Source organism: Nylanderia fulva, unplaced genomic scaffold, assembly GCF_048542155.1.
Source record: "Nylanderia fulva isolate GAGA-0341 unplaced genomic scaffold, ASM4854215v1 Scaffold11, whole genome shotgun sequence".
Classification (NCBI taxonomy): Eukaryota; Metazoa; Arthropoda; class Insecta; order Hymenoptera; family Formicidae; genus Nylanderia; species Nylanderia fulva.
In genome coordinates this window covers 355,740-374,954 of record NW_028189302.1, presented here as the reverse complement: position 1 = coordinate 374,954, position 19,215 = coordinate 355,740, and the positions used below count along the sequence as shown (strand labels likewise).

Below are 19,215 nucleotides of genomic sequence, written 5' to 3'. Positions count from 1 at the left end.
ACTTTTATTTATAAGTTTTTAATGCTCAATGCTTAAATTCTACTAATTAAGTAATTTTATGTGTTATAACTTTAAACCAAATTATCTGAATATTATTCTAACAAATTTTGTGAAGATTGTTATCTAAGATGCAGATATAAAATAATAATACATATTTTTATTATCTATATAAAAATAAGCTAACGCCAAAATTTTATCTAGATGATTATATCTATATAATTTTCTTTAGATAACACTGATTAAATATTAAAGGAAAAACTGTCCGAGTTTTGTCTCTCTTTTTTTCATCTAAGATGCAGATATAGATAATACATATTTTTATTATCTACATAAAGATAACGCCAAAATTTTATTTAAATGATTTTATCTAGGTGGTTTATCGACAAATATTATTTTTATTTAACTCTTTATTGGCTATACAGAATGAAAAATTATTTATTAGAATTAAAGTTATTCATGATAACAAATTTAGGCTATTATATGTATGTATATATAAAAAGAAACGAAGAAAGTTAAATAATTAGTTTTCTTATCGTTTAGATTAGGTTGACCCAATACAAAAAGATCGATAAAAAACTGTAATTATTTAGCTTTCTTGTCCCTTTATACATATGTAGTAACCCAGATTTGTTTATTATGAATGTTTTATTCTAGTAAAGCATTTTCTTCTGTAGCCGAGGCAAAGTTAAACAAAAATAATATTTATCGGTAAAACAGACCTAGTTAGCATCCTCTTAAAAAAGCTGTATACATGTCATTGTTGTTCACAATCCTAAAAAATCGCATTGTTACACTGTGGAATCAGTAAAAACGCTAGAATATAGGAATAATTTGACTATAATCTTGACGTCTCTCGTGACATATAATTAAAAAAGATCGCATTAAACATTTATAAGATACGAGACAAAACATGTACAGTTTTTTTTTTAAATTGGATAAATCACTTAGAATAATTCTGTACATAAATAAATAACCTAACAGAAGCGTATATTCCTGTCAAAATTAAATATTTAGATATTTTGGAAAATTTAAATTGGCATGCGCATAAATACTCAACGTGGCACATGTCGGTTTCCATAATAAATCTGACGTTTTAAATCAAATATATAGAGAGCACTCTTTCTCTATAAGTGCCTGATAAAATAGATCTTGCCCGACATTTCTCGCGATTACTGAATAACAGATTCTCCACGCTTAACCGAGAGTTATCGCTTTTCATTAGCGGCACCGACGTTTATCAAGAAGCTGCACTCGTATCGCGGTTACGTCTACAACTCCCCTAACGTGAGCATCATGTGTTGGGTCGAGTGCGCCCCGATTTGCAATATTTCCTGGCTGAGGGATGATATACCTATGGACTTCTCGAAAACGAATCGATATTACGTGTTGAACGTTTATCATCCGCCTGACCCGAGGACCAACGACTTCGAGAGTATCCAATCAACCCTCGTATGGAATCTGACTGTCTGGCCGGACGGTCAGCTTGACCGTGACGAGGATAACGTCAAATTCACCTGCAAAAGCAGCAACAACGGAATTGGCCCGGGCGTAGAAAGCAGCACTCACTTTCATGTTGAATGTACGTTTCAGTCAAAGCTTCTTTCCTTTTATTCAACTGCGTACTTCTGCTCGTTCGATAGTAAAGATGATAAAGATATTTAAGCCAACGTTCATAAAAGAAGGACAGAAATCTCCGTTCTTTTTTCTTAATTAAGTATGTCAATAATTTTTTATTAATGTATGCGTATCGACTGCAAATATTTTTTATATTTTAGAAAGTTTTCAAATACAAAGGTTTTTTATATTTTGTTTCGGACGGAGAAAAGTTTTGACACATTTTTAACATTCAAACTTGCTTTGGACACCCAGGTACGGCAGAAGGATTAATGGAAAGTCTATTCTGATTTATGCTGAAATACATTGGCGTAAAATAAAATATAAAATATAAATTCTAGTAGTTTAAATTCAAATCGTAAACTATAAATTCTACAAAAATATAAATTCCAGCAATAAATTTCAGTAGTTTTAATTCCAGATTGTTTATAGTGCGCGGGAAATATTTCTATAAGTTGGGAAATTACCAGAAAAAAGGATTTGTCACTAATTTAAAATATATTGATTTTCAGTTGCATAAAAATGATTTAAAATTCGATATTTTTTTCTCAAAAGTCCCTCCGGAAGACATCACAATCTCGAAGAAGCTAATCAACGTGACGGTGGACACGATCGCGGAAATAGTCGAGTGCGACGCGAAGGCGCGACCGAAACCGAACTTCCGGTGGTTCCGCGAAGGCTCCACCGACACCATTATGGAGGGTCACGTGCTCGATTTGAAGATGCCGGTGCCCAGACGTAGCAACGGCACTTACTACTGCGAGGCGTCAAATCGTCACGGTTTCCTGAATATCTCGATGGTTATGAATGTCCAATGTACGTTTCCACTCTGCATTTTCAATCGCAAGAAGATTTATTCCGCGAAAAAGGAAAGATTAAATATTTTACTTGTTAAATATTAACTATTAAATATTACATTTTGCAAAGACAGATGTGGAATACATTAATCGTGATATTTTCCTCCCATTTTTTAATTTGAGGAAAAATTTTTCACTTTGCATTTCTGCATACTATTTTTAAAAAATCTTCAAATTTGTGTTGTTAAGGAGATCCTGAACGTAATTGAATTTCAGTTCTGTTTTATTAACAAAATGTGAGATTAGATTCAACTATAAATCTACTTTATTAGCTATAGGATTGTTTTTTATCCAAAATTAGAGCACTTCGCGGTTTACTTCGCGGTACAGAAAAAGGATTTCTCAATCTGATTTTTCGTCAATTTATAGTTCTACACCTGAATATATGAAATTATACAGATTGATAAATTTTTTCCCGTACAAATTACCGCGAAGTGCTCTATAATTTCAGGAAAAAACAATCTGTATAGCCAATAAATAGATTTATAGTTGAATCTAACGTCATATTTTGTCGATAAAACAGGACTGAAACTCAATTGCGTTTAGGATCTCTATACCTCCATTAATTATATTAGGTATACACCTGGATCCCTTTTTTCGCACAACTCTGCCAACGTTTAACTACGTGTGTACAATTTTCCATGCAGTTAAACCGGAATGCCACATAGAGAAGGAACGATTCGAGGGCCAGGATTACGTGGTCTGCTCGGCCGTCGCGAATCCAAAGGAGACGGACTTCAGCTGGTCCCTGAAGAATGAGAACGACACGCTTGAGCAAATCGCGGAGATGCGAAACGGGCGAAGTTACATGCTCCTCGATACTTCGATCACCAACTTCCGAACGTACGTCTGTGTAGCGAACAACACAATCGGCCACTCCGTGCCGTGCGAGCGCGACATACCAGGTTGGTGCAACAAACTTTTCATCGATTCGCTAATAGCGAGAGCCAGTGCATATACACACACTTTTCTCGCGAAGGAAGTAGAAGTATTTGTCAACAAGTTCTCAACACACCGACTTTTTGTATCAGAAAATATTATCGCGTTTTAACACAGTTTTTTTGTTTTTTTTTTATATTTGTGTGGAAACGTAAAATGTGTACATAAAAAAAGATATATTAATATAATATAAAAGTCTCTTTGTAAACAACCGTGCAGAAAAAAGTTCATGAATTTATATGTATAATGGAAAAGTTGCGAGCAAGATAAAGTTTTTCACTCTGAATATTTGTTGAGAGTGAATTTTCCGCATAGATACGATAAAATCAAACATATCTTTAGGAATATTATAAAAGATACGTGTAATAGAAGATTTAAAACATTCTGTCTATATTAATAAATTAATATTAAAATATTGTATATAAATTTTTAAATATTATATCTATAATTAATATAAGTATAATTTGATATACATATATATTTGAATATTACTACATTTTTATTCGCATTATATTTAATACCATAATTATTTATGACATTTTTCATGTTATAATTTTATAGCGTATTTGCATAAAATTACTTATGCAATTACATAATCACCTTAAAGTGATAAATTCTAATTCCTCTTTAACTTTTAATCGCATCAAAGTGATGAGTTTTTGATCCCTTGTTCGCAAATATTTAGGAAATTTTGTTATTTTGCAGCCCACCATGGACATAAAAGTAAGTCTATATTACTTCAGGTCTATAATATGTGTATATCTTATGTATATATAATTGCTATTTGTATAATTAGCATTTAGTATTCATATTATATTACGATGTAGAACTTTCAATGATACAATTCTTTCTTCTGCAATTGTAATCAAAATACACTCTACGTAAATGGAAAAAATTAAAATAAAAACTTTTTTGTTGACTTTATGTTCTAGCTATTGCAGCATGAATTGAGGATCAATTTTGCGAATTTGAAATTCAATAGATATATTTCGTCCCCTTTCTAATTATTTTATTTCTTTTTTTTACTACCTCTCTATTTCAGCGCAATTTTTTAGATATTTTTATATAGTTTTGACGAAACTCGATATGTACGTATATTTATATCGCCTGCAACAAAAGTCGCTATACAAGGATTAATCGCGCCATATAAATCAAAAATATCTTTTTTTTTCATTGCTTGTTGTAACGTTTATTGTGGTATCGCCATACTTATTTTCAATGTTGTGCTTAGATGATTTTAAAATTAGCTAAATAAAGATGAGATAAAAATATGTAAATTCTTTTTAAATCAAATAGAGATGATTTTGTTTTAAATATATCTAAATAAAAGATAAAATTATATGGCGATTCATCTAGATAATTTTCTAGATAATAATTTTTAAAATTGCTTATGTAAACACAGTTATTAAAAAAATGTAAATTATAAAAGGGATATAAAAATATATGTATTCATATTTTTATTTATAAATTTTTATCTCTTACTGCTTAAGTTTTACTATATTTAAATACTTGGCTATGATTCTAAACCAAAATTGTCTGAAAATTATTCTAGATGATTTAATAAGGATAACACTTTTTTTATCTAAGATGCAGATATAGATAATACATATTTTTATTAAGATAAGATGATGCCAAAGTTTCATCTAGATGATCATCTATATAATTTTATTTAAATAACAGCAAACACTGCTTATTTTGAAATAATGAAAATACCTTGTGCGTGCAATTACTCCCTTTATACATATATTGCTTGTCATTATCGATTATTATACATTACAACCTATCGTGTTGCAGGTCATATACCTTGGTGGCATCAATTAGAGGGTAATTTGCTGCTAATTATTATCGTCGTAGTGGTGGTCCTGATACTGGTCCTAATACTAATCTGCGTGGCCATCTACATCGTGTGTCGACGTAAACGCAGTCAAATGAAATGTAAGTTCTCTTGATACATATCGTTCTTTGATATATCACACTCTACATCTGATATATCACACGATCGCTATCGGCGACTTGCATGAAATAGATCGTAAAAGCAGAATTATCATATATATATATATATATATATATTTGGATAGACGTCAAATTAATATAATTTCCAAATTTTATCACGACAATCACGTTTTTTTTATTTTGTAGTGTGTCTTAAATATTTCGCGCACGCACATCAAAAATCCAAATTACTCTGAATTATTTGCAATCAAAATACATTTTGCGGAGAAATTTATTATACATATTTCAGTATATGCACATAGAAATTAAAATCCTGATAAATATCATTTTATAAAACTTATAAACAATGTTTTCAATAATTTGGTGAGAAATCGACAATTGCTATAATTAAACAGAAAAATAGTGCAATTAAGAAAATTATATTTTTTCAATAAATAATAATAACATAATTTTTTAATCTTATTAGTAAAAACTGTGATATTGTCTCTATATTTATATATTTGATATCATTTTTATAAACTTTTGTTGATATAAAAAATATCTTTTCAAAAAATTGGTACATACAAAAAACTTGAACGTGCAAATTTATTGTTTCGTATTTAAAATTATTAATTAATCACTTGTGTTAATTTTGTGCTTTCTTTGTCAACGTAATTCTCACTTTGAGTGATAAATCTTCTCGTAACAAATAATGGCTTGAAACGCGCGTAAAATCGTAAGTATATCAAAGTATATCTTAAACCACATGAATTCGTGTGTAAACATCCATTAAACTGATTCGTCTGATATTTACGTATTATTGTTGAAAAAGTAGATTTTGTGTTCCGGAAAGTATATTTTATTTCTTGACAGAAAACATCAGTTAACCCAGTCCGAAACAAACGTAGAAATCTATATTACACATGTTGTATAAAATATTATATCTTATATACAGTTCATGCCAAAGTAGAATAAAAGCATGCTCACTATTTGATATATTTGTATAAAGTAGCTAAACAACGTGTAAAATTTCCATTTAGATAGAGATACATATATAAATATATACAATTGTTACGAACAAACGCGTGTTACGCTGCTGTAATATTGATTCAAATTTCAATAACATCTAATAATATTTTTTCTTTTTATATTAAATAAAATACACAATATAATATAAATTACAAAAAATGCGATATTTTACGAGATAATGATGTTAATATTTCTTATCAAAATTTTATAAATATTTTATCACAGAATAATTCAAATATATTTTAAAAATTAATTTCTATTTTAAAGAATCGATTTCGTGAAAATAAGTAGAAATTATTTAAAAAAATATAACTAGATCAATTTCAAGCTCTTTAAATAAATACAATAATAAACAAAAATTAATAGCAATTGCTCTTATTTGCCATTATTTTTTTTTTATTATTGTATTAAAAAAATATATCTTTATTTAACGCATTAATCTTTATTATTGAAGAACAATTCTGCTTTAGACATAAATAAAGTCACTGATATTGATTAATTATGATTTCCATTTTTTCTCATAGTGTTATAAATAAAATTTATAATAACAATATATAGCTGTGTCTAATTCTGAATCAGTGACATATACTGTTTTAATTCTTTTGCATAATAAAATTTGAACTAACAAATATGATTCATCAATATCAGATATACATGCAAAGTAAGTTCATTCGTAAAAAAGTTAATATTGTCCACCGCAACTCCGTAAATAAAATTTACAATTTTCAACTGTAAAATTTTAATGGCATTACAATTAAGAAAGATAACAGAATCTACTTTTAGCATCGCTGACACAAAACTGACATTCTGTAATAATTAAGACGAAGCATATTATTTAATTATTATTCGTTATTATTAATAGTTTTTCCATTGCGTTATTTTCACGCAACAAATAAAAAATTAATTGCTCTATTTAACTGTACATATAGCTATAACTATACATGTGACTTTTGCAAAATTAACACGAATATTTGAGAAAAATAAAATATGGTAGTAAAATTACATATCTACAAAATTCTGTGCTGTAATATATATTAATGCTTTATGAGTTAATTTAAAAAAAAATTGAATTGAGTATATTTTTAATATAAACCATATATGATTGTTTTTTGCGAAACAATCGATACAATATAAAAAGCACAAAATGTAAGATACTTGCTTAGAAAATTATTTTCGCTGATGTGTAGGAAAGTTTTGATAGATAAAAAAATCGTACAACAAAAATAACGCTTGCTTACAAATTGTTCCTGAAAAAAAAATACACATATACGAGTCTTATTCATAATTAATGACAGTTAATATTACGGCAGCGAGCATGCGTTCGTTCAGTAGTTTTCACTAACACGAAACTGATTCGTTTCTGCTCTACTTTTTAATTTGGACTTGCTAAACAAAACACAGACAGTAACCGGGTGGTCGAGCTGGAGGAACGTGAACAGTAAGTACAAACCGCAGCACACTATGTTTTTTTTTGTTTATGTTATTTTAGTTAAACAATTGCTTTTTATTTGCCGGCATTGGAGCTTTATTTAGGGTTGCTCGTTAGAGGCGATACGGTGGAATAGAGCTTGTTAAGAATAGAATGCATCTTTCGCATGTAGACCACGTTCTCTGTATATATGTATATTTACAATTGTAGACAGAATGTATTAATATTATTATGTGTTTGTGCATAGTCTCTATTAATGTACATAGTTCCTATAAATTATTATTATTCGCGTGCTCTTTTTATAACTTCAATAATAGAATTAAGATTTTTTCATCTGTCGACGGGGTAAAAAAGTGCATTATTTAATTTATTAATAAATAAATTACTCCAAATTTGTTGGCATACACGTTAAAGCCATTATTTTATATAGGATGTTAATTGCATATTACATAGCAGAAATAATTTAAAAAGAAACAAAAGTGTATGAAAAAATTATATTTATAATTCCTTGCATAATAAAAAGTAAAATAAAAATCATTAAGTACTTTGTACATTTTATCAATATATAAACAATAATAATAATTTCAAAATATTTAACGCAATCGAGAGAATAAATATGTCAAAAGTTTTATTTTTGAATTGAAGATTTATCATCGTTATAAAAATTAAGGTATAAGAATAGAAACATTTACAATACTAAATAATTTCAAATTAACAAAAAGATTAAATGGATAATACGATATATACATATTTTATATTATTATTATACATTTGTGAAATATTCGCACAGAGAGAGATAGAGAGAGAAAAATTAACGATATAAATTCACGAATATATATATATATATATATATATATATATATATATACTATTAATCACATATATTGTCGTGAAATGGGTTGTACAAACCTTTATGCAATATAAATCATAAACTATGAATATTTGATTCGAAATATAATTTGTAGTTAAACGGCTCCTCTCTACTTCATTTTATTGATCACAGAGGTACATTGTTGATTAGTATAATATATCTGAATTCCCCGCATCAGCACTAACAAACGTAATATCGTGCACTTGATGATCAATAAACGCATAAAGGATAGGGGTTCCCCCATCCTCGATAGCATGCAAGTTTGTCTCCGACCTGAAATCTCGCAGGAAATGATCCTCTCTCTACAACACCTGAATACATATCCTATTGCATAATTTAACTACCGCTTCCGGTCCACAGTAGTTTATTGTCAACTTGGTACAAGCGAGGTAGGTAGTTATAGTTGTTCGCGGGAGAGCGAATGGGCTGTTCTACACGACGCTCTTTCACGTGTTACGTGTGTAACTTCTTGCATAATTCAGCGAAGATCGCTTGTAATCGTTAATACGGGCTTTGCGATGACCAAGTGAGGTTCCCGGGGGAATACAAGGTAGGTGGAGGATTTGTGCACGGATTAAACATTTTTTGGGAGCCCCTCTCGATGGAGAATCAATAATAGTAAGCAACTTCTCTGTCAATAAAATGGATATCCGAATACCCAAAGCAACTGTAACCCTTTAAGGCCGAGACTCAGATTTCGGATTTAGAAATGCTGCGGCCATATTGGATTTCTGGCGATTTCGAACGGCACAGAGCGGGATTTTTTAATATTTATAACTTATTTGGGATTGATTAATTGAACGGGCACGATAAAAAAAATTTTAATTATAGATTTAAGAATAATCTAAAGCGAATGTGTTAAATATGGCACGCCAGGCACTAAAGAATTAAAGTGTGTCGGAACTTTTCTTCGTCCGAAACAAAATACCAAGAATAAATAAATTAATTTTTTGTATTCGGAAACCTAAAATATATAAATGAATGTTCAATGCACAACAACTGATATTTAAAAAATGTCATAGTGCAATGTGTCAAAAACGCGCAATCGATACCTGAGTTACTAAAACATAGATGAAAAAGTGAAAAATTGTATAGGACAAAATGTTATTTCTGGGATTTTTCGATAGGTTTGATAGGTTATTTTCATAGGATTTTTAATCGGAAAAAGAATATGCTTTATTTATAATGTTCGAAATATAAATTTTTAAAAGTCGTAATAATAGGAATACTTTTGCCACAACAATTAGTGTACTATATACATTTTCTAAGAAAAAATATATTTGGAATAATTTAGTGTTATGTGTGTATTATAAAAAATGAAAGAACCGGAATCTCTTTTCTTACACTCCTATCCTGAAAAAGTTGTAATCCAACCGAAATTAATTTCTGATAAAATTAAATTAGATTTGTTTTATTAAAAAATTTGATAAAAAATTTTTATGAAAATGATCTCTTATCAAAAATTTTGAAATCTTAATTATATTTTTTAATATAAAATTTTGAAACATCGATATCTCGAAAACTATTGATCAAGCATCAAAGTTTGCGATATACTATTTCTCGATAAAAAGAATCTATCAAATACACATCTATAAAATTGAAGGATCTCGGAAATAACATTTTCTCCGAAATATATTGACAAAAAGGTTAGAAAGATTGCCTATTGACGTCAGGTAAAGAACATTAAGTTATCAATTTTCTATCGTAAAAAATACATATTTTAAAAATTTAATGCAATTTTATTTACATTATAATGCTGTTTACGGAAAGTACTCGGATTATTATAATTAAAGCGCGCGGTTGTGAAAAATGTTTACCTACTATTTTACAAAGATTAAAATTATCCTATTTTTCTATCTACGTATACGTTCCCGCAACCGATACACTGCAAGTGTCACTTTTTGTTGTTGGAAAAGCGCGCGTCATCAAGCTTTTTGCAAGGTAACGTTACAAGTTACGTTGCTACAAAGGAGCAACGTTGGAAAATATTTTTAAACAGCAACGCTCACCGAAGAGGCCTCTTTACCGCGATATATTTTTAAAGAAAGAATGCATCATATCCACACAGTTTTCGTTCATATATATAAAACGTTTCTCCATCCCCGCACGTGCGGCATCTTTTTTGTTGATATCAGGGCACGAGACTTTCTTTTAAGGGAATGCTAACCACATCTGTTTTACCGACTTTGAGTTCAAGGGCTTTTCTTTTTATTGGCTATACAAATTGAAAATTCCTTCACAATTAAAATACTGATAATAATGAACAGGGAGTGCTGTGATTTCGTATAAAAAACAATAAAAGTTTAAAAATTACAGTTTTTTATCGACCTGTTGCATCAGCTCATAACAATATTTATTTAATACAAAAGTTCTGCAGTTTATTTGTGCACAAAATATGGCGCTCCCAATAAAAATGATATGAAAAAATAATACAAAAATAATAAAAATGAGATTAAAAGCTCATATCAAAAGATTCGTACTTGAATTATATATGTATATTTGCGTGCAGAATCGATGTCGAGGCATAAAACAGCAAAAATTAGTTGCCGGACAGCGCTTTCCATTCATTATTATCAGTACTTTCATTGTAGACAATTTTTCAATCTGTATATTCAATAAAAAGTGAACCTAACCTAACTTAAAGTCGGTAAAACAGAACTATGACAGCATCCCCTTAATCTTATAAATCTGCACGACCGACAGTTTACATTTAATTTAGTCCGTTTCTCTTATCGATGTTGGTTCTCCCGCGTGTAGTATAAGGGGATGTGTTTCCTGGGTGTATTTCTGAGAAAGTTTACCAGCAACCGCGCTTATACATACAACAGGGAATGTACACAACGGACCGGGGTCGCATGATAAACACGTGGCATCTGTCAATTCGCGGAGACGAGAAGTCAAAGTTTGCTAGCTGGAAAAATAACACTTCACGTGCAAAATTGTTCGAGGGAAATAAAACGCACGTGTTTATTCTGCCTTCGTGACCGATCTCGCAGAGGTTTTATCATCATTGTCAAATGCGACAGAATTATGCAACAATGGAATATTCCTCGCATGATATGGCAAAAATGTCGCGTGACTTAACGGAGGAAGGGACTTGCGTTGCGTAAATTGTTTCCCCGGGCATTTTAAAGCAGGATATAAAGTAGGCTGATGCACTCATTCCTGATGCATGGCACATTTAAGGAACACGAGAAATCTGTTCACTGTAGATTGAAATTACACCAGCACCAGAGGAATAATACACTGTAGTGTGTGTGTGTGTAGATATAGCTTCTCTAATAGCAGAGAAGCAAGATTGAACGATACTGAATCCCGAAGAATATTTAGTAACTGTTATTTAGAAATATAACGATCGTATAATAATATTAAGAAATAATTTTGATGGTCTAATTAAACATACGAAATAATTATTGAAGTTCTAAGAAAAATCGACATTTTATTCTAACGAATAGATTGATAGCTGTCTCTGACCTATTAAATTAGATATAAAATTGAGAGAGAGAGAGAGAGAATATCTGTCTTTTAAATATCTATCTTTCTTAAATATCTTATTCTTACCTATACCTTAAATAAATTATTCTCTTGAAACTGAATCAATGAAAATGTCACTAATTAAAATAGAAATACAAAATTTTATCAAAAATGACTATTACATTTTAATAAAAATAGTCATATTTTGCTTTTCTGATCATGACAGTAAACTTTCATTTAAAAATCAGTAGTAGTGATACATATATTATATTTACAGTTTTTACAGTTTCTTCTATTTAATTTGAATTTTTGAAGGAAATATTTGTATACACAATACATATCTAGAATAAAAATATAATATTCAATATAATAGTATTTAAATTCCGAATTATATAGAACACTTTTTTATTCTTAATATGTAATAAATAATTAAAAATAAATACAAAAATAAATTAATAATAATAATTATTATTATTTAATATTTTTTAATAATATTATAATTATTATTATACTAATTACAATAATAATAAATTAAAAATAAAGAAAATTTTCAAACACTCTTTCAAAAAAATATATTGCTATATATTATTATATTATAAATAAGACGATTTTAAAATATCACACTGATTAAAACAATCACTAATTTGTGATGAGATTTTCATTGAGATTTCTGATCCGTGAAATCTTATTAAAATACTGTTCTTATAATCGAGGAGCCATGAATAACTATTCACTGTCTTTTCAGCGATAATTGACATTGATTCCATTTAAGAAGAGAGTTTTCGGATCTAATTCTTTTTCACCTTTCCCACTCAACGATAACATCATCGATTTTTTTCCAGTAATCAACGGTATCACGAATATCTAAACGCGATGCGAAACGAGAATGTTGAGTATTCGAATGTAGAGGGATTATTATGATGCTGGTTGTACCAAAATGCCAGACCAATCGTGAATGCGTGAACGCAGCAGACATTACCTCGGCACGCGTACTCTAATTTCGTGTAACGAACAGGCGATAATTGTTTCATTTTCTAAATTAACCCCGCGGCGCGATTTCACGGTTTATCATGTGCACTTCCATTAATGGAGAGTTCACTCCAGAGCGAAAATACGCAATTTCGCGCGATTTCATCGTGAAATCTCGTCGCGACTTCTTTCCGCGCCGTTTTTTATATTTTGTCAGTGATCCATGATAAATCGAACGAGAAAAATATGACATCGCGATAAGTCTCTTTTGATGGATAGTAGCACTCACGAGTGCATTTTTGCACGTGCACTGCATATTTTGCAACGGTTAAAGATCCTCCAAAATAGAGATGGAGAAAGAAGTAGATTGTTTCGATTTGCTTGTCGTCGTTAGCATGAAAATCGGAAATAAGAAAAACAGAGAGAGAGAGAGAGAGAGAGAGAGAGAGAGAGAGAGAAATGAGGAAAAAGAGAGTGCAAAATATATGAGTTACTTTTACATAAGAAATTATATACAAAATAAAACGTTCCAAAAATTTTATTTTTGCGCTCTTATATAATAATTATATATATATAAGAGAAGTTTTAACTAAAAAAAATTTTTTTTTTATTTTACTGTAAGAGAATTTATTATTTTATTATAAATTAAATATATATTTTAATACATGTTATTTTAATATTATTATTTAAGGGGATCCTAAACGGATCTGTTTTATCGACCGAGCGATTTTTTTTTAGATAAGTTATTCTTTTTAAATACGTTATTGGGGCAGTTTGTACATATATAGAAAATAAGGCCAGGATGAATTTGGCATTGGATAAAGAAATATAAGTGAATGTTTAGATGTCAATTTGGAAGCTTAGTAAACGAGAATAGCTTATCTTATACATTTTTGTGCATATGTGTGTGTGCATACATATGCACGAAAATGTAAGATGAGCTATTCTTGTTTACTAAGCTTCCAAATTGTTATCTAAACATTTAGATATCAATTTGAAAGCCTAGTAAACGAGGATAGCTCATCTTACATTTTCGTGCATATGTGTGCACACATATAGATGAGCTATTATCATTTACTATAGGCTTCCAAATTGATATCTAAACATTTACTTATATTCTTCAAATCCGTCCTGGTCTTATTTTATATGTACAAACTGCCAATAAAAAGAATAACCTATTTAAAAAGAAAGAATCGCTCGGTCGATAAAACAGAGTGGTAGCATCTGTTTAAGATCTTCTTAAATTTATTATTTCATAATCGCATTTTGTTATTTTAATAATACATTTCTATATTTTAAGCATATTTTATAATAAATATATTTCTCTCATATATCATATATTTAATTTATTATTTTAAAATATATTATTTCATAATTTATATCTTCTCATTTATTATTTGTTAAAATGATACACATTTCGACATTTTAAGGTTTAAAATTATTTATAAAGCTTCCTGTTTCCGAGATTTTCACACTAATGGCGGATCATCTCTCTTCAAAGGATCTCTAGGTGCGTTTGTCATCGCACGCCGTTTGCACGCGCATTCGACGATTTTTATTTCATTTCAAACTTCAGGGCTTAAAGGTCGGCCCGCCCGATTTAGCGAACACGAGTCATTAAATTAGCTCCGACACACACATGTGGACACATACACGCGCGCGTGAACGTCGATAATTGCCGAGGGTAGTTCGATCCACATGTGAGCAACGTAACGCGGCTCATGCGACAAGACTTTAAACGAAGCGTGCAATAAAACTGCAAAGTGCTGCGGAAAAGCTTCAAAACGTCGAGCAATGGCGTAACGAAGGGCCCTTCAAAAACGAAAAGACGAAAAAGAGAAGAAAAGGCAAGGAAACAAGAGGAAGAGAAAGAAACAAAAGAAAAAACAATGTAATGTAAGGAATGAACGATACAATGGCACAAGAAATATTGAGAAGAAAAGGAGGGAAAAAGATATAAAAAAAAAAAAAGAAAGATAGAAAAAGATGGTGACAGAGAGATCAACGTTGCCTGAAATGAAGGGGACTGCGATGATGTTCATCCGCCGGAAGGATCCGCAAACATTGGTTACGTCACTGCGGCGAGAAATATACTTGGAAAACGTCGTACATCGTCGTGAATCATACTGGTGAAATCGCAGTCTTTCTAGTGCAATGCAATCTTTTATAGCGTACGCACGCTTGACGGCGATACTCGACGACGCTTTTTCGCTTTTCCCCTATTCCCGACGACATTTTTCCGCCATTCCCTCGAGCGCCTTCGTTCCTTCCGCGGACCTTGAAAATGTCCGGGCATTGAAGCTCGCGTATTTGCAGTTTCAACGACAGCCCGGTGTTTATAAATTTTCCAGTGACTTTATTCAAAAATTTATTTTGTATAAAGATGATGAGATTTAATTCATTTTCACTGGTTTACATAAATTATTTCTAACCAAACAAAGTGTTTTTTTTTTATTTTTTGGGTACTGAAAATGATGCCTCAAAGCAAATTTTATTAGCATATTTCCAAAATAATTGAGATTTAATGTGTAAAAATGGCCCTTTTTACGATATTTAAATTTTTTTTGTAAAAAGATTTACGTCTGAAAATTCTGATCAGATATCATGAATGCATTATTCATCTTCTATGAAATGCATTTTTTTTATTTCAATATCTTACTTCTAATCTTCAATATCTTACTTCAATATCTCTGACTTACTAATCATGTTATAAAAGATTAAAGCTGAGAAGCTATTTCTCATATGAAGATGTTGCTGAGGAAAAAAGGTTTTTTGGAGAAAAATTGTTTTTTTCCAAATTTATATTATCATTATTTATTCCCCTTTGTACAACTTCTGTCTGGAACATTTTTAACAAAATTGTCTCGAAATATTCAAAGTAGGTAACTAAAATGAGACACCCTATATATAAATATATATTTAGTGGAATCCAATCCGATACACTGTTTATGAGCATCGATTGACCCAAACTACGAATTATGATTATAATTATATGACTTTATCTTTATGGACAAAATATTTGCTATGTCAGCAAAATTCTATATTTAAATCCTTCAACTAAAAAATAAGATATCAAAATTTAAAAGAATGCATTTTATAAAGGATGAATAATATATTCATCACTTCTGATCAGAATTTCAAAACAACGTTGACCTTTTTTACAAAAAAAAAAATTTAAATATTACAAAAAAAGCAATTTTTTACATATTAAACTTCAATTATTATGGAAACTTGATGTGCTGGTGAAAATTGGCTTGCGATATTTTTTCAGAATCAAAAATTTAAGAGACACCTTGTTTAATTCCAAATAATAAAAAAAAATATTCCAAATAAATATTTTTTTCTCAGTTTAATATTACTCACTTTTTTCACGTCATTTCAAATTTCCTATAAGATTATTTTGTCTTATCCGAGAAAGAAAATTTACAATTGGATTAAAACGCACACATATTGTTATACTATACGCTTCTCTTTCTCTTTCGCCCTCTCTCTCTCTCTCTCTCTCTCTCTCTCTCTCTCTCTCTCTCTCCCCCTTGTAATACAATTAGTACAACTAACTAACTTAATATAATTATACTTCTAATTATAATCTGTTCTGGTTACACGTGAAATGTCTAAACTGCACATAGTTAAACCGGAAGATATATGAACCATTAAATTTATATTTCTCGCGCATATATTTCTTACTTATTGTGTATTTATTAAATTTTATATTTTTTTTTGTTTTTCACGCGCGGACTTACGTAAATGAACTTAATCATGACAGCTTCTTCGCAACAACGGAGATTAATTTATTCGCGGGATTCAGTATCGGGATCAAGCATTCTATTTTAACAGCACTAGAATTTCGTTATTCCGCGAGCTGAGAGAAGGAAGACAAACGCGCTTGAGCTACGGCGGATTTTCTGCACCGAGATTTATTTCCGTCTTTAGAGGTCTTCTCTGATCCTACCGGAGACACGACATCCCACGCAATGTCCCCCATTTAGATAATGCAATTCGGGGGGATGATACGATGGCTTAATGCAAAAACATATCTCGTCCCCGGAGGGCTTTTTGAAAAAAAAAACTCCACTTTGCGAATGAATTATTTTTTTATTTCGCAAAACATGCGGCTCATTTAATAAAATTTGCGCGACATTCTATTTAGAATGTACATGTGGAATGCTGCGTGGAATATACGTGGTATTTTTGCTTCGAGAAAATTGTTGAAAGAGCATTTATTATCTCGTCAAACACAGTAAGCTCTTGATTCCCAAGGAGGACTTCTGCACAGCTGATTCATCCTTTTTTATCCGTTATTCTCTCGCACGTTTGATCTTTCATCTCGCTCTCGTTCGCGCGACAATTCGGGTCAAATGGGGTAATTGAGATCCTTGGGATAAATGGGACAACGCAATGAGTTTCCAATAAAGCTTCTAAATTTAAATGTCATTTCTCTTATAAAGAGCTCTCTCTTTCAAATATACATATAAAATTGAATAAGGATTGTTAATTTCATTCTCTTATAACAAAAAAAGAAAAGATTTTTTAAAAATATTAAAAAATATCTTTTTCACTAATGGAAAATATCCACCAAATTTCATTTTTTTAATTGTCCAAAATGTTTGAATATCATATGTATATATACAGGGTGTTCTAACCTTACTGTACCATTCGTTTATGGAAATTCGTTTAAGGTTATTTAAAGACGATTTTTCTCAGCAAAAGTATCAAGAGAAAGATCATCATTTTTTTAATGTTTTCAATTTTTAAAATCATGTATATCTTTGTAATTAAGCCTTACATTAAAATTCTATTAAAGTAAACTTTATCTAAAATTAATTAAAAATTAAGGTGTTTTGTTAATAATTTATTTTTACAAGGCTTTACAAAAAGCTTTTATTTTCAATCGTTTATAACTCAAAAATTATTGGTGCCTTTTCGCTGAAGAAAAATCATCTCCAAATCGCTTCAAGAATCTCCTCTTAACGTGTGGTACAATAAGTCTGGGACACTCTGTATACACATAAGTGTGTGTAAAAATTAGGTTTTTAATTTTTTTCTTAAATTTTGGACAAGTTAAAAAATGATAGATATTTTCTATTAGTAAAAAGGATATTTATTAATATTTTTAAAATCTTTTCTTTTCGTTATAAGAAAATGAAATTAACCACCCTTATTCAGTTCTTTTATTAGAATAGATAGATGTATAACAGAAAGAGAATATATCAGAAGTTATCATACATTTTAAAAGTCAAATTTACATAAAATGAGATCTCGTTAAATATCTCTTTATAAAAGAAATGACATCTATTAAATGAAAAAAAAACTTTATATACATATACACATATGTACCTTGAATTCATATCACTAAAATGCAGGTCAAAGATTCTTTATTTTTACCCGTCCAATATTGCAGCTATACATATATTTTACCTAAAACTCGAACGAATATTACAACACTGATTGTGAATAGCGTTCATTATTTAATTCATTATTACAAAACGACCGAAACAATCCCCCTTTCGAACTCGATCACCAAGAACTCACTGCGTCGCGTCCCATCCGTCCCACTCCGTCATAACGCGTCTCGATCATCCCGTGTGACCTCGATCGTTGTGACAGTCCAGACGGTGGGCCGCCCAGTCCCACGGTATCCTCGCACTCGGTGCAAAGCCCGGTGCAGCCGACCCCGGCGCCGAGATGGCCCTTGAAGCCGGGCGTGCTGGTGCACATCAATCGGACACACAGCCTACGATCCGGCGGCCTAGGCGTCCGGAGCGCGAACGAGTCTAATCTGCGTAACGAGCCGGTGGGCAAACAGAGAGAGGACAGGTTCGGGCGGCGATTTCCGTCCCCGGACGAGACGCCGCTGTCGCCGATCGGCTGCAATCCCGCATCGCGCGGCCACGTGTTCCGACGGTGTAGGAAGGAGCAGCCCGCGCAGATGACAACCAGCATGACCAGTCTGACCAGTCACGAGGACGGTATGCTCGCCCGGGCTAACAAAATAAAAGCTATGTTTGGGGTGCAGCTCAAGGAACAGGCCACCCTGCCCGGGATATCCCGGGAGAAGACAGGTAAGAGAGTTGCAAACTGCGACTCGACGTTAATCCGTT

General features: G+C 31.0%; 1 protein-coding gene across 6 annotated transcripts in view; it reads left to right on the top strand.

The window, feature by feature from the left end:
- nrm (neuromusculin) overlaps positions 1 to 19,215 on the top strand; it is a 267,044-nt gene that overhangs the window by 225,363 nt on the left and 22,466 nt on the right. For 4 of the 6 annotated variants that reach the window (XM_029310733.2, XM_085486117.1, XM_029310731.2 and 1 more), the window contains 5 exons: positions 1,223 to 1,579; positions 2,170 to 2,430; positions 3,119 to 3,376; positions 4,116 to 4,133; positions 5,205 to 5,345. In XM_029310733.2, the coding sequence (XP_029166566.2) occupies positions 1,223 to 1,579; positions 2,170 to 2,430; positions 3,119 to 3,376; positions 4,116 to 4,133; positions 5,205 to 5,345 (1,035 nt within the window). Of the gene's footprint in view, positions 1 to 1,222; positions 1,580 to 2,169; positions 2,431 to 3,118; positions 3,377 to 4,115; positions 4,134 to 5,204; positions 5,346 to 7,772; positions 7,810 to 18,721; positions 19,177 to 19,215 lie in introns of all 6 variants that reach the window. The other 2 variants (XM_029310735.2, XM_029310734.2) reach the window with 2 other exon arrangements.